At 46.3% G+C, this 17,353-nt stretch overlaps 1 protein-coding gene across 10 annotated transcripts in view; it reads right to left on the bottom strand.

Moving 5' to 3' along the window:
- WIPF2 (WAS/WASL interacting protein family member 2) overlaps nucleotides 1-17,353 on the bottom strand; it is a 41,178-nt gene that overhangs the window by 5,045 nt on the left and 18,780 nt on the right. For 7 of the 10 annotated variants that reach the window (XM_005220761.5, XM_005220757.5, XM_005220759.5 and 4 more), the window contains 6 exons: nucleotides 15,017-15,148; nucleotides 11,332-11,464; nucleotides 10,523-10,639; nucleotides 9,524-10,180; nucleotides 1,639-1,845; nucleotides 76-177 (listed from right to left, as the gene is read on the bottom strand). In XM_005220761.5, the coding sequence (XP_005220818.1) occupies nucleotides 76-177; nucleotides 1,639-1,845; nucleotides 9,524-10,180; nucleotides 10,523-10,639; nucleotides 11,332-11,464; nucleotides 15,017-15,079 (1,279 nt within the window). In that variant the 5' untranslated portion in view covers nucleotides 15,080-15,148. Of the gene's footprint in view, nucleotides 1-75; nucleotides 178-1,638; nucleotides 10,181-10,522; nucleotides 10,640-11,331; nucleotides 11,465-15,016; nucleotides 15,149-17,353 lie in introns of those variants that run through there. The other 3 variants (XM_024980476.2, XM_024980477.2, XR_009491574.1) reach the window with 3 other exon arrangements.

The following is a 17,353-nucleotide window of genomic DNA, read 5'->3' as shown; positions in this document are numbered from 1 at the left end:
GTTAACCTAAGAAAAACACCCATCAATTCTATAGCCTGCATAATTATGGAGGAACTTTCTTGATTCTCTTCTTACCTCGGTTTGTTTTGCTGGGATATATTCTCTGAAAGTGTTTATACTCTTCCGGAGCAGGAAAGTCTTCGACTGGATGGAAAGAATACTTTGACTCAAAATCATCTGCAAAAGGAATGGAGCATTAATTCCTATCACCGCCTAATTAATCCCTAAGTCTGCCTCGGCTCCCACACGCCTCGCCGCTACTCCTAACCCTTCCTGATGCACTGTGAGGGCCTGCCTTGCTCAGTAAACCCATGAGGACGGCAACAGCTCTCTGTGCCTGGTATGCAGAGTGTGTTCAAAGGCTCTTTACACTAAGGAATGAGTCTTTGAAATGGTTCTTTACTTCTTTCCACAAACTGGCTTTTTACAACTTTTGGTTTGGATGTTTCCAAACCAGGCACATCCCAGTAAAGGAGCCCAGCTGTTTGCCTGGGAGGGGAAAGAAATATAATTCTGTTTTAGTAACATAGTCATCTTAAAGACTATCACCACGGGAAACCAACTGAACTGAATCCACAAACTGGTAGAAATTAAGCTAACCTGGGAATATCTGTCACCAGCTACTGAGAGATTTTGACCAGGTTAATTCCTTCTCAGTCTGGGCTCCCCTCAGGGAATTCTGTAACACAGCTGGGAGAGCCATGGCATGGCCTCTGCTCCTACCTCCCATGGCTCCTCTACATGAAAGCTCAAGTTTCCTATGGGGGTGACTTGATTACCATTCCACAAGGCATATCTTCTAAGCAAAAACCCTAGTCTACTTAATAGGAAGAAACCAGAGCAGGGGCAGGGAAGAGGTAAGTCGACAGTGCGCAGGCTAAAACGGACCATGCAGATCTTTCCAGACTTCCTCAACAGTTGTTGTTCCGTTGCCCAGTCGTGTCCAACACTTCACAACCTCATGGACTGATGCACACCAGGCCTCCCTGTCCCTCAACAGAGGGTCTAACAATACCTGCTGGACAGTCTTTACTTGGTGCTTCATCACAGACCTAATGAATCAGATTCCCTCAGGTGGAGCCCAAGATTCATTTATAACCTTGGAAAAGTGGACCTGATAACTCTAGTCCACTTAGTCAATCTCCTTGTTTCACAGGTAAGGGAAGTGAGGTCCAGAAAAATGACGTGACTTCTTCAAAGTAACAGAGCTAGTCAGTGGCTTTGGATTATCAGATAAATGCTGTGCATAGAATGTTCTGTTTTCAAAGGTCCAGAAAGGAGCCTTTCTTCCTCAGAGAATAGGAAATTCCTGTCTCAATAATCCTGAACAGGATACAGTCTCGGACCTAAAAGCTAACCACACATAATGAGCCTTGAGGAGCAAGAGAGTTAGCAAAACACTTCCTATCAGAGTTAACAAAACACTTGCTCATTTTACTTTTAATCTCTTCCAAAGCAATTGAGCTGAGAATTCACCTAAGGAAAGCAATGTACGTGGATAGGAACAGAAGTCTGAAGGGAAATCAGGAAAGGAACTGCAGTGAAGAGGGTACCAACTGGCCATTCCCACTGTGCAGTGGCCACTGGAGTCAGTGAAGTCCCTTAGGAGCTACAAGACTAATACCACTAGCTACTCACCCAAGAAAGATCGGACAGTGGTGATGGAATCTCTGTGGCCATTCCTCAGGGGCGGCGGTGGTGGAGGAGGCCCGGCTGGCGTTCTTGAGGGCGGAGGTGGGGGCTTTCCTCGGCTCAGGGGTTCTGACCCATGCACTCGGTATGGTGGTGGGGGAGGGGGGGCATCCCTGGCACCATTTCGGATCATTGGTGGTGGGGGTGGAGGAGCTGCAATTAGAATCGAAAGCAGTTAGGCTTGGATGCAGAGACAGTGATGGGCAGAGGGATGTGAGAGGCACGGGCCAAAAGAGCACCTCGGCACCTTCCCGAAGAGCCAGCCTCTGGGAGCCTCTGGGCAGCATGTTGATGTCACACCCCCTCCTCTCATCCCTGTTTCTTTTTCAAAATTTTTACTTTCTTTATTTTACATTATTTATTTGGCTGCGCTGATGCAGTATGTGAGATCTTAAGTTTCCCTGATTAGGGGTCGAACTCGTGCCCCCTGCACTGAAAGCAGAGTCCCAACCTCTCAGATCGCCAGAAGTCCTCCTGTTTCTTTAGCAACATCACATTCTTCCAGAGACAAAGTTCAGAATGAACAGATGACCCTTTTTCATTTCCCATGACAAGTCAGGCAAGAACTCTACTTATTCGTGATGATTCCTTCTTGGCTTTTCCACGCCTGCCTCCACAATTCAAAGTCAGGGCTTTCTCACTTTTAGCTGGTTCTACTGCAAAAAGCCTCGCCATTGTTTTCCTTGCTTCTGATCTTTTAGCCTTCCCATCCATTCTGCATACCAACTCACTAATCTCCCTCAAATACTAGCTCAAACTTTTCCAAGCGCTTTGCATTTCCTACCTCATAAAGTTTCAAATCCTTAGCTTCCACAAGTATCACCCCACGATATTCCTTGCTTACACAGTAATCTACCACGTAGGTGACCTGATCTTGCCTTCGTTCTTTCCATCCTTGCCTGCCTCCTAGGTCGAACTGGCACCATTCCACCCACACTCCCACTGTTACCTCTGTCTCTCTCTACTACTCTACTATGCTACAATTATTCATTATATGTGCTTCTTTCCCAGTATACTGTACATTCCTTAAAGTCAGAGCAGTGTCCATTCATCTGAGTTCCCAAGCTCAGCCAGATGTATAGCAAATGGTAGGTATTTAATCAATATTTGCTAAATAACCTGAATTACCTATGCTTTCCTCCTGTGACCAGTCCTTACTATCAAATCCTACCTATCCTTGAAGGTTTAACTCAATTCCCATCTTCTCAAGGCTTTCTCAAAGCAATCCACTCTATTCTGATTTCCTCCTTTGTTCCCTGGCAGCATTTAGAGACTATGTCACTTATTCCAGCACTCAGCAGCACAGCCTAAAATGTGTGCCTTTCAAATTATGTATAATAGTTTCATTGACAGAAGTTACATATTTCCAGTGACAGACTCATTGCTCAAAAAAAATCGGAAAAGCCTCTTAAGAACTGTCTCCAAACCCAGTCAGACAGATCCATAATTATTATTATATGATGGTCATTTCCCATTTTCTGAGGTTGCACCACCAACAAAAATATTCTTAACTATATCTTAACTATGTCTGACTCTGACTTTTGGCCATTTCCAAATATCAAATTCACCCTTAAAAGACAAAAATCTGCCATCAAGTATTAGATAATATCAAAAGCATGCTGGACATTGGACTTCCCTGGTGGTCCAGTGGTTAAGATGTGTCTGCCAGTGTAGGGAACACAGGTTCGATCCCTGGTCCAGGAAGATCCCACATGCTGCAGAGCAACTAAGCCCACACACCACAACTACTGAGCCGGTGTACTAAATCTTTAAAACTTCTTATAGCCAGCCCCGTACAAGTATGTGCCACTATCCCCGTGGCATTGCATAAATGAGGAAACGGGGACTCTGGCTATTTATCTAAGGTCACAGATCTAACAGACCCAGAACAAGCCTACTCTTTCACAGTAAGAAAACTGCTACATACTGCTTTTCATAATTACCACAAGTATTAATTACCTCCCCAACAAATGTACAACCCAGTGAGATGGAGGTATGTCTTTTGGTACCTAGGCTATGCCCAATAAGAAGTTGTTCCTTACACAGTACATAGAGATACTACTGTGCTTAACAAACAACACTGTCTTAATAATTAGAGTATATATTATTCCTCCTGAATTACTGTCAGAATTTCTATAGAGTAACCGTAGTTAAGCATGAAACAATAATGGGTTGATGCTTATAGACAAGGAGTCTGGCACTGTAGGCCCAGTAAATGTCAGTTTTAGCTTCCCACAAAACACACTCAGAACGTAAACTCTCCCTCAATCTCCAAGGTCTGTATAAGCATGGACAGTGTCCATTAGAAGTAATAATTAAAGAGAAACCTCCTTAACACCTCCCAGCAGATCTTTGAACCCTGTTTTCATACCAAATCTGCTCAAACCAAAGCTCTTTCAGGTCATCCTCAAAATATTTCCCTCATGGTCAGATTTCTTCAGTTCAGTCGCTCAGTCGTGTCCAACTCTTTGCAACCCCATGAATCACAGCACGCCAGGCCTCCCTGTCCATCACAAACTCCCGGAGTTCACTCAGACTCATGTCCATTGAGTCAGTGATGCCATCCAGCCATCTCATCCTCTGTCGTCCCCTTCTCCTCCTGCCCCCAATCCCTCCCAGCATCAGAGTCTTTTCCAATGAGTCAACTCTTCGCATGAGGTGGCCAAAGTATTGGAGTTTCAGCTTCAGCATCATTCCGTCCAAAGAAATCCCAGGGCTGATCTTCAGAATGGACTGGTTGGATCTCCTTGCAGTCCAAGGGACTCTCAAGAGTCTTCTCCAACACCTCAGTTCAAAAGCATCAATTCTTCGTGCTCAGCCTTCTTCACAGTCAGATTTCGTAGGGTCCTGGAAATCTGTGTCTACCCAGACTCCCTGGTGGGGATAGGGCAATTAAAGTAGACAGCATCAGCCAGGCTCAAAAGGACACCAGTGAGGCTGTGAGCAGGTGGCAGTGATGAGAGCCAACCTGGACAGGCAAAATGGAGCAGGACGAAGAACCACCTGCTTGGCTTCCTTAGCTCAGGGACGGAAATCCTGACCAGGTTCTACTGTTTGTCACATCCAGTTTTAAGACTACTTCAAGTGACAGAGCTGGAACCCAATGACCCCAAGAGACAAGCAGTGTGTAAAAGAAACCTCAGGGTGGGAAGATCAACTTTTGTAATCCAAGATAAACCCAATTTTGAGTAAAGCGTGATGTTATTGATTCTTTTGTTTTAAACTGAAGCAGGGCTTCCCTGGTGGCTCAGATGGCAAAGAATCTGCTTGCATTGTGAGAGACCCAGATTCGAACCATGAGTTGGGAAGATCCCCTGGCGTAGGGAATGGAATCTGCTCCAATATTCTTGCCTGGACAATTCCATGGACATAAGAGCCTGGCAAACTATAGTCCATGGGGTGGCAAAGAGCTGGACAGGACTGAGCACACAGACATAGCTGATTTACAATGTTGCACTTACATCTACTAAACCCAACCTCCCACTCTATCCTTGATTTCTTTTCAAAAGAAAAAAATGCCCTTTAAAATAGTGTTTTACTCTACAGAGAAAAAATTCAAAAAGAAACTTTATGGACCAATAAGAAGGGATATTTTTGGTCTCTAAGCACCCTGGGCATGGCAAAAGACTCCTTTTGCCTGTTTTACATGTTCTTTTGCCTTTTTACATATTCTTTCAAATGTAAATCATTCATAAAGAAACAAAAGTACATTATAACATGTTATCATTATCATAGTATGATTAATTAATAGAAATAAGTCCACGAAAACTACCCAGAAGCCCTTTGCATAAATCCACTAAGCTCACCAGCACACCACAGTTTAAAAAGTACTTCTATGCATTTTTTTATTTACAACCACCTCTGAAAGTACTATGAATATCATTTTACAGATCAGGAAACAAACTCAGAAATCAGAGCGATAGGCCCAATCTCATAAACAAATGGAGCCAATATTCACAAGATCTCTGACTAAAATATCTCAATTTTTTTTTTTCAGAGTATCATTTTTAAGAACTGTTGTTCTGGTTACTAACAGAGAAGGCAATGGCACCCTACTCCAGTACTCTTGCCTGGAAAATCCCATGGATGGAGGAGCCTGGTGGGCTGCAGTCCATGGGGTTGCTAAGAGTCAGACACGACTGAGCGACTTCCCTTTCACTTTTCACTTTCATGCACTGGAGAAGGAAATGGCAACCCACTCCAGTGCTCTTGCCTGGAGAATCCCAAGGACGGGGGAGCCTGGTGGGCTGCCGTCTATGGGGTCGCACAGAGTCGGACACGACTGAAGCGACGCAGCAGCAGCTCTGGTTACTGATGCAGAAAGTAGGCCGAGGCCTATGGCAGGCTTCAAAGTTGGTGATGGCTAATAGAAGAATAAGACTCATAACTTCACAATATTCTAAAGAAATCACAAAGAAAGAACTGAGAAGTGGGAAGCAAGAAGTCTACAGACATTTAAAACGACTCAATTACACCCACGGAAATTACATTTTCCCCTGCTTCTATTCCTGGTTGGGTTTAGAAAGATATGTGCTCTGGCTCAGTTAAAGGGTCATTTAAAAAACATTCTTTAGTTAAAAAAAATGTTTTTTAACCAAAACTTTGTAAAATCAAAGATCATGTTGGGACTATCCTTCCAGCTAAAGCCAGAGAGATACAGGGTTGGCCATGTACTAGGCTCCTATGTGACCACCTGATGCCATGGCCAGCTCCCAGAACTGACATCTCTGTACTTAGTCAAGCAGCGTGCAGGTTAATGGGCCTTTAATACACGCTTCCTGGTGACAAACCTCCCTATTCAATGATTTCACCTATACACGTGGGGTGTCTAAAGCCAAAGTTCAAAAGCCATTTGTGGAGGGTGCCGCTCAAAGCCCAGTGATAAAAAAGAATTGTTGCTATTTAGTCTCTAAGTCGTGTCTGACTCTTCTGTGACCCCATGGACTGTAGCCTGCTAGGCACCTCTGTCCATCGGATTTCCCAGGCAAGAATACTAGAGTGGGTTGCCATTTCATCCTCCAGGGGATCTTCCCAACCCTGGGATTGGGACCTGGATGTCTGACAAACAGACTGCTTACCACTGAGCCACCAGGAGAGCTTATACAACAGAATATGGGAGCCAAAATTCCTGGGCCTAAGAAGGGCTTCCTTGGTAGCTCAGATGGTAAAGAATCTGCCTTCAGTACAGGAGACCCAGGTTCAATCCCTGGGTCGGGAAGATCCCCTGGAGAAGGGAACGGCAAACCACGCCAATATTCTTGCCTGGAGAATTCCATGGACAGAGGATTCTAGCAGGTTACGGTCCATGGAAGTGCAAACAGCTGGACGCGACTAACACTACAGAACACTAAGAAGGCCCCAGAGAGCTGTCAGAGTCTCATTCACTCTCTACTTTCACCTATTTTGAAAGATGACACAACTTCTTCGCTTGATTCAGAGTCCAGAGAGCTCACCGTCACACTGTAGAACTCCTCTCTTCCACCTTTTCAAAGGTTCCTGAATCTTTTCCTCACCCAGTTTAACAGCAGGGTCCCTTGTGATAACCACTCCCTTACACACCCCCTTACCTCCCTTGCCCGACTCTCCCTCATGGTCACACATGCCTACAAAACGCCAACCTGGGTAATTAAACTCTGCCCCGACTCAGGACTGGCAGAGACGCAGCTGAACACACGTCGAGCTGATGAACCTCACTTGAAACATGTGGCCCCTAAGCTGGAGTGAGCCTTCTGTGTCACTGGTCATCGCAGCACACTTCCCTCTTTCACTCACTCACCTGTGCGCCCAGATGGCCAATTCATGCCCTCTTCTGTCCTCAAATCTCCCTCTAACTCCTTACCCACATTCACAGCAGATGTCCTTGCTTTCAAACTCACCAAGAAAATAGAACCACAAAAACAAAAAAACAGAAGAAACTTTCCACACGCTCCCATCACTACACCCACCTACTCACTTGCTTCTTTGCCTATATGCTCAGTCATCCCTTCTGCTACCCAGAAGAACTATCTGAATTCTTACCTAAGATCAACCCTTGACCTGTGGGTCAGATTTCATTCCTTTCTGCCTCCCTGAGGATTATCCAGGCAATCTCCCTTCTCTACAGGATCATTCCATCAGCATACAAACAGATGTTGAAATCTCTCCCATCTTGGAGCATGGGGCAGGGGGATCAGCCCTCAATCTCATATCCTCCTCCAGCAACCGTTCCGCATAGCTGCAGCCCTCTCCCCTTACAGCAAACTCCCTAGACGTCTACCGCTGTCTTCATCAAGGCCTCTCCTATTCCCGCATGCTTGAACCCAATCCAATCAGACTTTCGCGTCACCCTCTCCTCCGCACTCCACTAAAACTACTCACAAGGGTAGTTTGTGGATCCTCAAAATGACTCTTCGTGTTGCTGAGACCAGTGTCATTCTCAGCCTTCAGCTTAGCTGACCCACCTGCAGCACAGGCCCCGGGTGCTCACTGACTATCTCGGACTTTTCCCATTACTCTCTCGGCGTTCCTCCTTTCTCCCTCACTCCAGGCCTTTTCTCAGCTTCCTCTGCCTTAGTACTCTCAATGCTCTGGCCTCTGCTATAGGAAGGACTCACGCCCCAGACTTCTCCTCTCCTTTAATGAACTCACTCCCCAGGTGGTTTCACCCCAGCATGTAGTTCTCAAAATTCTTCAAATTCCCCTCTCTAACCCACACCATCCCCCTGAAGTGCAGAGTCTCAGAGCCAATCGCCAATCCATGATTTACCCTCAGGTCTCAAACTTAACATTCAAAACTGAACACCTACAACTTCCCTTGTGGTTCAGTGGTTAAGAATCCACCTTCCAATGTAGGGGACTCGATCCCTGTTCAGGGAACTAAGATCCCACATGGTGTGGGGCAAGAAAGCCCTCGAGCTACAGCTAGAGAGAAGCCCACGCATTGTAACTAAGACTGGAAGCAGCCGAACAGATAGATATTTAAAAGCAAAACAAAAAAACAAGATCGATGGAACACTGATCTTTCCCCAAAGCTGCTGTGACCCACGCATACACCATACACCCAGTTCACTGCCCTAGCCTCCCAAGTGCTCTCCCTTGGCCCCTCTGTCTTCCTGTGGTCTTTCTCAACACAGGGTCCAGTGACCTTTTCAAAAGGTAGATCAATGCTACTTCCATGTTCCCATCCTCCCCGCAACCCAGTGGCTCCTCATCTCACACGGACTAAAACCTGAAGCCTTCACAAAGTCCTTGGCTACTCTTTCATGGAATCTAGCTTCCTGACCTCCATGTCCTGTCGCTTGTCCCATCGCATATCCTGGTCTTGCCACAGCGGTCTCCCTGCTGTCCCCAGTCTCAGGGCCTTAGCATCTGCTGCTCTCAATGCCTGCTTAGTGCATTCCCTCAGTTTCTTCAGGTCTTTGCCAAACTGTCGCTTTATCAGTAAGGCCTTCTCTGACCCTACTTTTACCCTCATCCCTGCAATTTAAGTATTTCCTCATCCCCACTCCAGTACACCCCATCCCCTTTCTCTGCTTCGTATTTCTCTAAAGCATCTATATACTATGTGTTTATATATATATATTTTTTGCTTGTTTTCTTTATACATACACACACATATATATTTTTTTCTATTAACTTATTTTCCTCAGTGTTCAGAACAGGATTTTTTGCCTTTTTTTAATTTATTGCTGTTTCCCTAACAAGAGAATCTGACATGTAAAAAGGCACTAATAAACCTGTCCAATGAGTATTCACTTCAGTCACTGAAGAAGAGCTTTGGTGAGAAGGGTGAAAAGGAAGAGAGACTCAGTCTGAATATGAGGGGAAACACAAGGTACTTCCAGGCACTTACCTGCTCCCCGGCTGGGAGGGTCACGGGTTGGGGGAGGTGGCCTATTACTCTGTGAAGAGGGGGAGGCTGAGGTGGGCGGAGGAGGCGCCAGGCCTCTGGCAGGCCCTGGAGTCTTCCTATGCAAAGAATTGTGTCTCTGTGGCAGCTCGGGGGCTGACTCATTCGTGGGGCTGGAGGGTCCGTTGGGGACCCCAGGAGGCTGGCGGTAAGGCGGCGGAGGAGGAGCCAGAGACTGGCCACTTGGTCCCGATCTGACATTCACAGGGGAAGGAGGCGGCTTGACTGGGGGTGGAGCAGAAGGTCCCTCTCGACCCGGGTGAAGCCTCTGTCCAGGCGTGGGCGGCAGGGGTTTCTCTCTGTTGTAGGCCGCGGCTTTGTTGCTGTGCATAGGCAGGGGCGTGGGGGGGGCGTTGGCACGCCTCCCCGGGGGAGGTGGAGGAGGGGCAGAGGAGCTGTGCTTCATCCCGGTACTGCTGGTGGGATTGGGCCGAGAGAGGTCCGGTAACGAGGGTCTCTGCGTCCGGGGCAGCTCTGGGAGTGAGGCCCGGCTGCTGTCTGTGTCATCTTGAGGACGCCCGATGGCTGTGGTCCCTGGAGGCCTCGGGGCAGCAGCTCGGGAACTGGGGACTTGGAGCACTGGCTTACCAGCCAGGTTCTCTACAAATACAGCAGACAGCACCAGGTCAACAGAGCCAGGTGCACAGTGGTGAGTTATCTCCGTGTCACCCCGCCTCCTCTGTGCAACCTGCATGGCAGCAGGTACGGTGCTGGGTTTTAACCTGGTTTTAGGCTCAGGGTCCATTAGCAAATACTACTGCTACAAGTCGAACGCACTTTCATCGAATGCCTCAGCTCCCGCTTTATTCTGCTCTGTCACTCCTCCCCTGCTCCCCTCTTTGTCGCACCTCTACCGTGCTCCTGATCTCCAGAGGTCCCGCTTAGGATCAGTCCAAAATGAACACATTTGAGAAATACTCTAAGGAAGTCCTTACCACATACCTGAACTGTCCTTGGCTCCCACAGGGCGCAGCTTTGGCACTCCTCCTTGGAAGAGGCCTCCCTTGGCCTGCAGGGCAGCTGCTCCAGAACCGTAACCACCACTGCTCCCTTTGGGCTCTGGAAAGCACACCATTAGGATTGTCATTTCATGCGTGCTCTGAGCTGGTGACCAAGTCAATCCTGAGGAGAAACCCGTCCTTCTCCCTGGGCTTTAATTTGCAAACCGCCACTGCTTTTGTCCTTCCACTGAAATAGAAAGTGAGCCTCTCTGCTCCACAGCTTCAAGTGGGCATGGGGATGAAACTTTGGGCTGTGATGAGAGAGAACGAAAGGAACGAGAAGCCAGTCTTCCTTTATTTAGGGCACAGGGGTAACCAGGATGAAGAGAGTTCTCTAAGCTCTCCTCTCCAAGTCCCAGATGATCAGGGGCTGATGGCTCTGGGACCCAGGTGTGAGCCAGCTCCCCAGAGGCCCTCCAGCAAGAACACTTGCAGCAATTATAAAATCATTACTGGCTTCAGCTTATCAGTTTTCAGGACTGTGGTGGTTCCCTCACAGAAAAGCCAAGGATGTGCCCTAACAAGCACGAGGCATAGGAGGAGACGGGAGGCTTAAGACCCCAAGAATGTTTCTCAAAGGTCAAAAAGAAATTTCTAAGGCATTCAAAAGTACAAATGAGAAGACAGTCACAGAATACCCTAACACAAAACTCCCACCCAAGATCCAACAGTAAAAATGACAGCCAGGCCGAGTCTCCAGGCCAACCCTGGGGTCCTGGCGGTTCGCAAGGCGATGCAGCTCAGACTCACTCTCGAGGATGGGAGCGCTCCGATCGTTAACGTTGGTCACCTTCTTCAGCTTAGTGCCCTTGCAGATGTCCTGTAAGAGGGCGCCTCGACCCCGCTGCTCATCTCTACTCAGCTTAGGTGGCTCGGTGTTTGCCTGAAGGAAGAGGGAAACAAAAGTTCACCCTCAATATCCTCTTCATCACAAGTTCAGGATAAATGTCTTCGGCAAACTGGATTCCATGCAATGCCTGTCTAGCCTGATAAGGTACATGTGCCAAAAAACACCCTTCTCACACCCTTTTCTCATGCTGTCCTTCACCGAAGGGACAGCTTTCCCTCCTATTTAGAGGCTTCTGATAGGAGGCCTGCACCAATCTAACAGAGTACCTATGTGCTAGGCTTGTGTCAGACGCTTTATCTGTATTGTATCACCATCATCAATGCAAACATTTATGGAGTCCCTACTATACCAGAAGCATTGTGCTAATAATAATAAGCACATTACTTTCATTATCTCATTCAAATCTTGAAACAGTCCTATGACCAACTATAATAAGAACACAAGGACAGACACCTAGATTAATGGAACAAACAGACACTCCATAAGCAGGGCCAGATCTATAGAAGAAAAAATAAAAGTATAGTTCATCAGTGCAGAAAGGATAGGTCATTAAATACACGGTGTTAAAAACTAGTGGTTAATTTTCTGGGGGATGCACCATGGGGCATGTAGGATCTTAGTTCCCTCGCTAGGGCTCAAACCTGAGCCCCCTGGAGTGAAAGCTCAGAGTCCTAACCACTGGAATGCCAAAGAAGTCCAACAAGTGGTTAATTTTCAGAAAAAAATAATAAAGTTAAATACCTACCTTAGGGCTTTACTCTGGCTGAATTAAAATTTTCAAGTGTAAAAAAATAAACCCACAGAAGTACTATATGGAAAAAAATAGGTAAGGGGAAGGACTTCTTATCAAGACAACCAAAATACAGGAAAAGACCAACAGATCTCTTTATTATAGATTATTCACTTAGGAATATAATATGCAGATAACACACTGGAAGGAGAAATTATCAGTGACAAACGTAACATATGATAGAAACAAAGGTAGTGTTCTAAATCTATATAGCATTAACAAACAAGATGACTCAGAAATCAATAGGATAATAAGCAAGAAAGATTATATCAACAGTACTGAGGTTTCCCAGGTGGCTCAGCAGGTAAAGAATCTGCCTGCAAAGCAGGAAATGCAGGAGACTTGAGTTTGATCCCTGGGTCAGGAAGATCCCCTGGAGAAGGAAATGGCAACCCACTCCAGTATGCATGCCTGGAGAATCCCATGGACAGAGGAGCCTGGCAGGCTACAGTCCATAGATAGGATCACAAAGAGTCAGAGGACTGAAGCGACTTAGTGCACACACATGAACAATACAGGGTGAAGAAAGTCAAAAGAGCCAGCAAATATGAAAAGAAAAAAAAAAACCTTCAACAATAAAAAAAATACATAGTGTAAAACAGTATTATTATCTACCTATGATATTGGTTAAGGTTAAAATTACAAAAGGAGTTTGTTAGCTTTGTCAAGGCACTGCCTGCGTAGTGCCTGGCACACTGAAGATGTTAAAAAAACGTACAGAACAAAAACCTGCCCTGTGGTGGTCACAAGATTCAGGCAAGTCTAGCACAGGACTTCCCTGGTGGTCCAGCAGTTAAGACTCCGTGCTTTCACTTCAGGGGGCACAGGTCTGATCCCTGGTCACAGAACTAAGATCCTGCATGCCACGTGTGCGAGCATGCGTGCGTGCTCAGTCACTTCAGTCATGTCCAACTCTTTGTGACCCCATGCACTGTAGCCCTCCAGGCTCCTCTGTCGATGGGATTTTTCCCAGTAAGAGCACTGGAGTGGGTTGCCACACCCTCCTCCAGGGGATCTTCTCGACCCAGGGATCGAACCTCCTGCATCCCCTGCGCTGCAGGTGGATTCTTTACCCACTGAGCCACCTAGGAAGCCTACATGCCATGAGGCACAGCCAAAAAATAGCACAAAAGTCTAGTGCAAGAGTTCTACTTCCAGAAATTAACTTGAAGAAAATAATTGGAGCAGTGCACAAAGATAATAACAGGAAAAAACAGTTTATAATAGCATAAAGCTGAAAGTAATCTAAAAGGTCAATCAAAAAGAACAACGAGGAGGATGCCAGTTAAGCAACTTCAAGTGCCTACCTTCACCCTTTTCTGGCTAAACTCTACTCATCTTTCAAGATTCAGCTCAGCATCATCTCCCGCCAGAAGCTTCTCTTATGGCTACCTCCTCTCCTTCGACCACTGGTGAGGTGCCCTTTTTATGGCCCCATATATCTCTGCATAGCATGGATTTTGTCTGTTGACTTACCTGTCTCACTCATTATACTGGGGGCCCTCAAAAGCAGAATCGGCTTCATTTCAGGTTGTCAAGATCACAGATGATTTTTATCTGCTTCTTTTTGCTTATCTGCATATTTCCCCTTTTAATTTTTAAATAAATTCGTGTGGAGAGTCAAGCAATATATAAGCTCTTATATGGGAATTCCCTGGCAGTCCCATGGTTAGGACTCTTGCACTTTCACTGAGGGCACAGGTTCAATCCCTGAGCAAGGAACTAAGATCCCATAAGTCAAGTGGTACAGCCAAAAACAATAAAAAATGTTTTTAAAAAATGAAAATTAAAAAGTATAGAGAAAATTAAAGTATAGAGTAAAATTATATGGCTTTTTGAAATTGTAGTCAGCCAAGTCTCTGACACATAGTAAGCCCCCAGTGAAAAGGCTATGAGGGAATGACTAAGAACAATGCAGTGCAGTAACCTAAAGGCTACAGGGATCCAAGGATTAACTGTGGATCTTTGAACTCTACTCTATCAAGAGCAGTTCTGCTTTTACCTACTTTACTTATTGGTCTTCCACATAAAATTTCAACTGAAAAGGGAATCCAGGGATTCCCTGGTGGCTCAGTAGCAAAGAATCTGCCTGCCAAGGCAGGAGACATGGGTTCAATCCCTGATCCAGAAAGATCCCACATGCCTCTAAGCAACGAAGCCTGGGCGCCATAATTATCGTTGCCAGTGCTCTAGAGCCCAAGAGTCACAACCACTGAGCTCACGTGCCGCAACTACTGAGCCCTCACGCCTAGAGATCTTGCTCCCCAGAGAAGCCACCTCAATGAGAAGCCCGAGCACCGCAATTAGAGAGGAGACCCTGCTCACCACAACTAGAGAAAAGCCCCCACAGCAATGAAGAGCCAGCACAGCCAAAAATAAATAAGGTTTTAAAAGGGGATTCATACATATTCTCAAACAAAATGTCTAAAACCCAAAACTTAGAAGGAAAAAAAAACACAAGTTGGCAGGTCTGAGTTCTAGTCCTAGTACTGAAACAAACTAGCTAGGTAGGTCTCTTTTGGGGCACAGAGAAAGGATACACCGACCTTTATGTCACAAATAGTTTAACAGGGAAGAGACACTGATGCCACCTGCTCAAAGCTCCACTTAGACTGAACCAGGAGAGGAAAGCCAAGACAAGCCATATGGTCCTAAGAGGACTTCTCAGGAATCAGAACTAATTGAGGAAGACAGACTTTTATTCAGTCTCCATCTTCCCACACCATATGTCTTACACCAGGAAGCCCTAAGTATGCATTCAGGTTTTGAGACAGCTGAGTGGAAGGACAACCTACCTGATGAAAAGTGGGAGGAGGAGGAGGACCGGGGGGTGGAGGAGGAGGAGGAGGAATTGGCATCCTTGCCCTGCGTGCAGTTGGCACTGCTCTCTCTCCGTTTTAATCTGCAGCTTTAGGTCACTCATATACCTGCAAGTTAAGCAGAAACAAATTCAAGAGAACAACTCTGCCCTGAGAGACACTGAGTACCAGAAGAACCAGAGGCCCGGGCACGACACCAGAGAAACTAGGCACTCATCTCCTAGGCGCACCGTGATCCAGTCCTGGGCTCGGTAAATCTCCGTTAAAGGCCAGATAAAAACAATACTTTAGGCTCTGTAAACTGTCTATGGTCTCTGTTGCACATTATTCTTTTATTTTGCTTTGACAGCCTTTTACATTACTAAATTTCATTTTTAACCACGGTTTTAGGTTCACAGCAAAAGAGCAGAAAGTACTGAGTTCCCTTAAAACCTCTGTCCCCCCAGCCAAACATACAGTACCCCACTATCTGCATCCTGCTGTGCTGCATTTGTTATAACTGATGAAGCTACACTGATACCTCATAATCGCCCAAAGCCCACAGTTTACACTGGGGTTCACTCTCTTTTTTTAATTTAACTAAATCCTTTAGTTCTTTTTGGCTTTGCTCTGCGTCTTCGTTGTTTCAGGTGGGCTTTCTCTAGTTGCAGCGCTCAGGCTTCTCACAGACGTGGCTCCTCTTATGGCCAAGCACAGGTGCCAGGACACGCAGGTTCCAGTAGTTTGCGGCTTGCAGCTCTAGCGCACAGGCTCAGTAGTTGTGGCGCCTGGGTTTAGTTGCTCCAAAGGCGCGTGGGATCTTCCTGGACCCGGGAGTCCACCCGTGTCTCCTGCATTGCAAGGTGGACTCTGAACCACTGGACCGCTGGAAGCCCTAGGGTTCACTCACGCAGTTGTACATTTCATGGGTTTGGACAAATATATAATGGAAAAGACCCTGATGCTGGGAAGACTGGGGGCAGGAGGACCTGGGGGTGACAGCGGATGAGTCGGTTGGATGGCATCACCGATTCAATGGACATGAGTTTGAGCAAGCTCCAGGATATAGGGAAGGACAGGGAAGCCTGGCACTCCACAGTTCATGGGGTCGCTGAGTTGAACACAGCTTAGTGACTGAACAACAAATAATGACAACTGTCCAATAATGTAGTCGGCTCTCCAGGTGGTGCTAGTGGTAAAGAACCCACCTACCAATGCAGGAAATGTAAGAGACACGGGTTTGATCCCTGAATCGGGAAGATCCTCTGGAGGAGGGCATGGCAACCCACTCCAGGATTCTTGCCTGGGGAATTCCATGGACAGGGGAGCCTAGCGGGCTACAGTCCATGGGGTTGCAAAGAGCTGGACATGACTGAGTTACACAGCACGCACGTAAACACCAATGTCATACCATACAGAATCATCTCACTTTGCTAAAAATTCTTTTATGCTCTGCCTATTCATCCCTCCCTGCCCCCGTCCTTTGAACCCCTGGCAACCACTGAGCTTTTTAATGTCTCCATAGTTTTGCCTTTTCCAGAACTGTCACACTGTTGGGATCATACAGCATGTACCTTTCTCAGATTGGCTTCTTTCACTTGATAATATGCATTTCAGTTTCCTCCATGTCTTTTCATGGCTTAAAAACTCATTTCTTTTTAGCGCTGGATAACATTCCACTATCCGGATGTACCAGTTTGTTTTATCCATTCACCTCCTAAAGGACATCTGAGTTGCTTCCAAGTCTTAGAGCAATTATGAATAATGCTGATATAAACATCCTTGTGCAGGCTTTTGTGAGGACATAAGTTTTTGACTCATTTGGGTAAATATCAAGGAGTAAGAATTGATGCTTTTGAACTGTGGTGTTGGAGAAGACTCTTGAGAGTCCCTTGGACTGCAAGGAGATCCAACCAGTCCATTCTGAAGGAGATCAGCCCTAGGATTTCTTTGGAAGGAATGATGCTAAAGCTGAAACTCCAGTACTTTGGCCACCTCATGCGAAGAGCTGACTCATTGGAAAAGACTCAGATGCTGGGAGGGATTGGGGGCAAGAGGAGAAGGGGACAACAGAGGATGAGATGGCTGGATGGCATCACTGACTCAATGGACGTGAGTCTGAGTGAACTCTGGGAGTTGGTGATGGACAGGGAGGCCTGGCATAATGCAATTCATGGGGTCGCAAAGAGTCGAACACAACCGAGCGACTGATCTGATGACTGATGGATCATATGGTAAGAGTATGTTTTGTAATAAACTGCCAGAATATCTTCTGCAGTGGCTGTATCAATTTGCAATTCTCACAAGCAACAGGTAAGAGTTCCTACTGTTCCA

Source organism: Bos taurus, chromosome 19, assembly GCF_002263795.3.
Source record: "Bos taurus isolate L1 Dominette 01449 registration number 42190680 breed Hereford chromosome 19, ARS-UCD2.0, whole genome shotgun sequence".
NCBI lineage: Eukaryota > Metazoa > Chordata > Mammalia > Artiodactyla > Bovidae > Bos > Bos taurus.
Note: the sequence above shows the minus strand (reverse complement) of the source record. Positions and strands in the feature narration are given on the sequence as shown.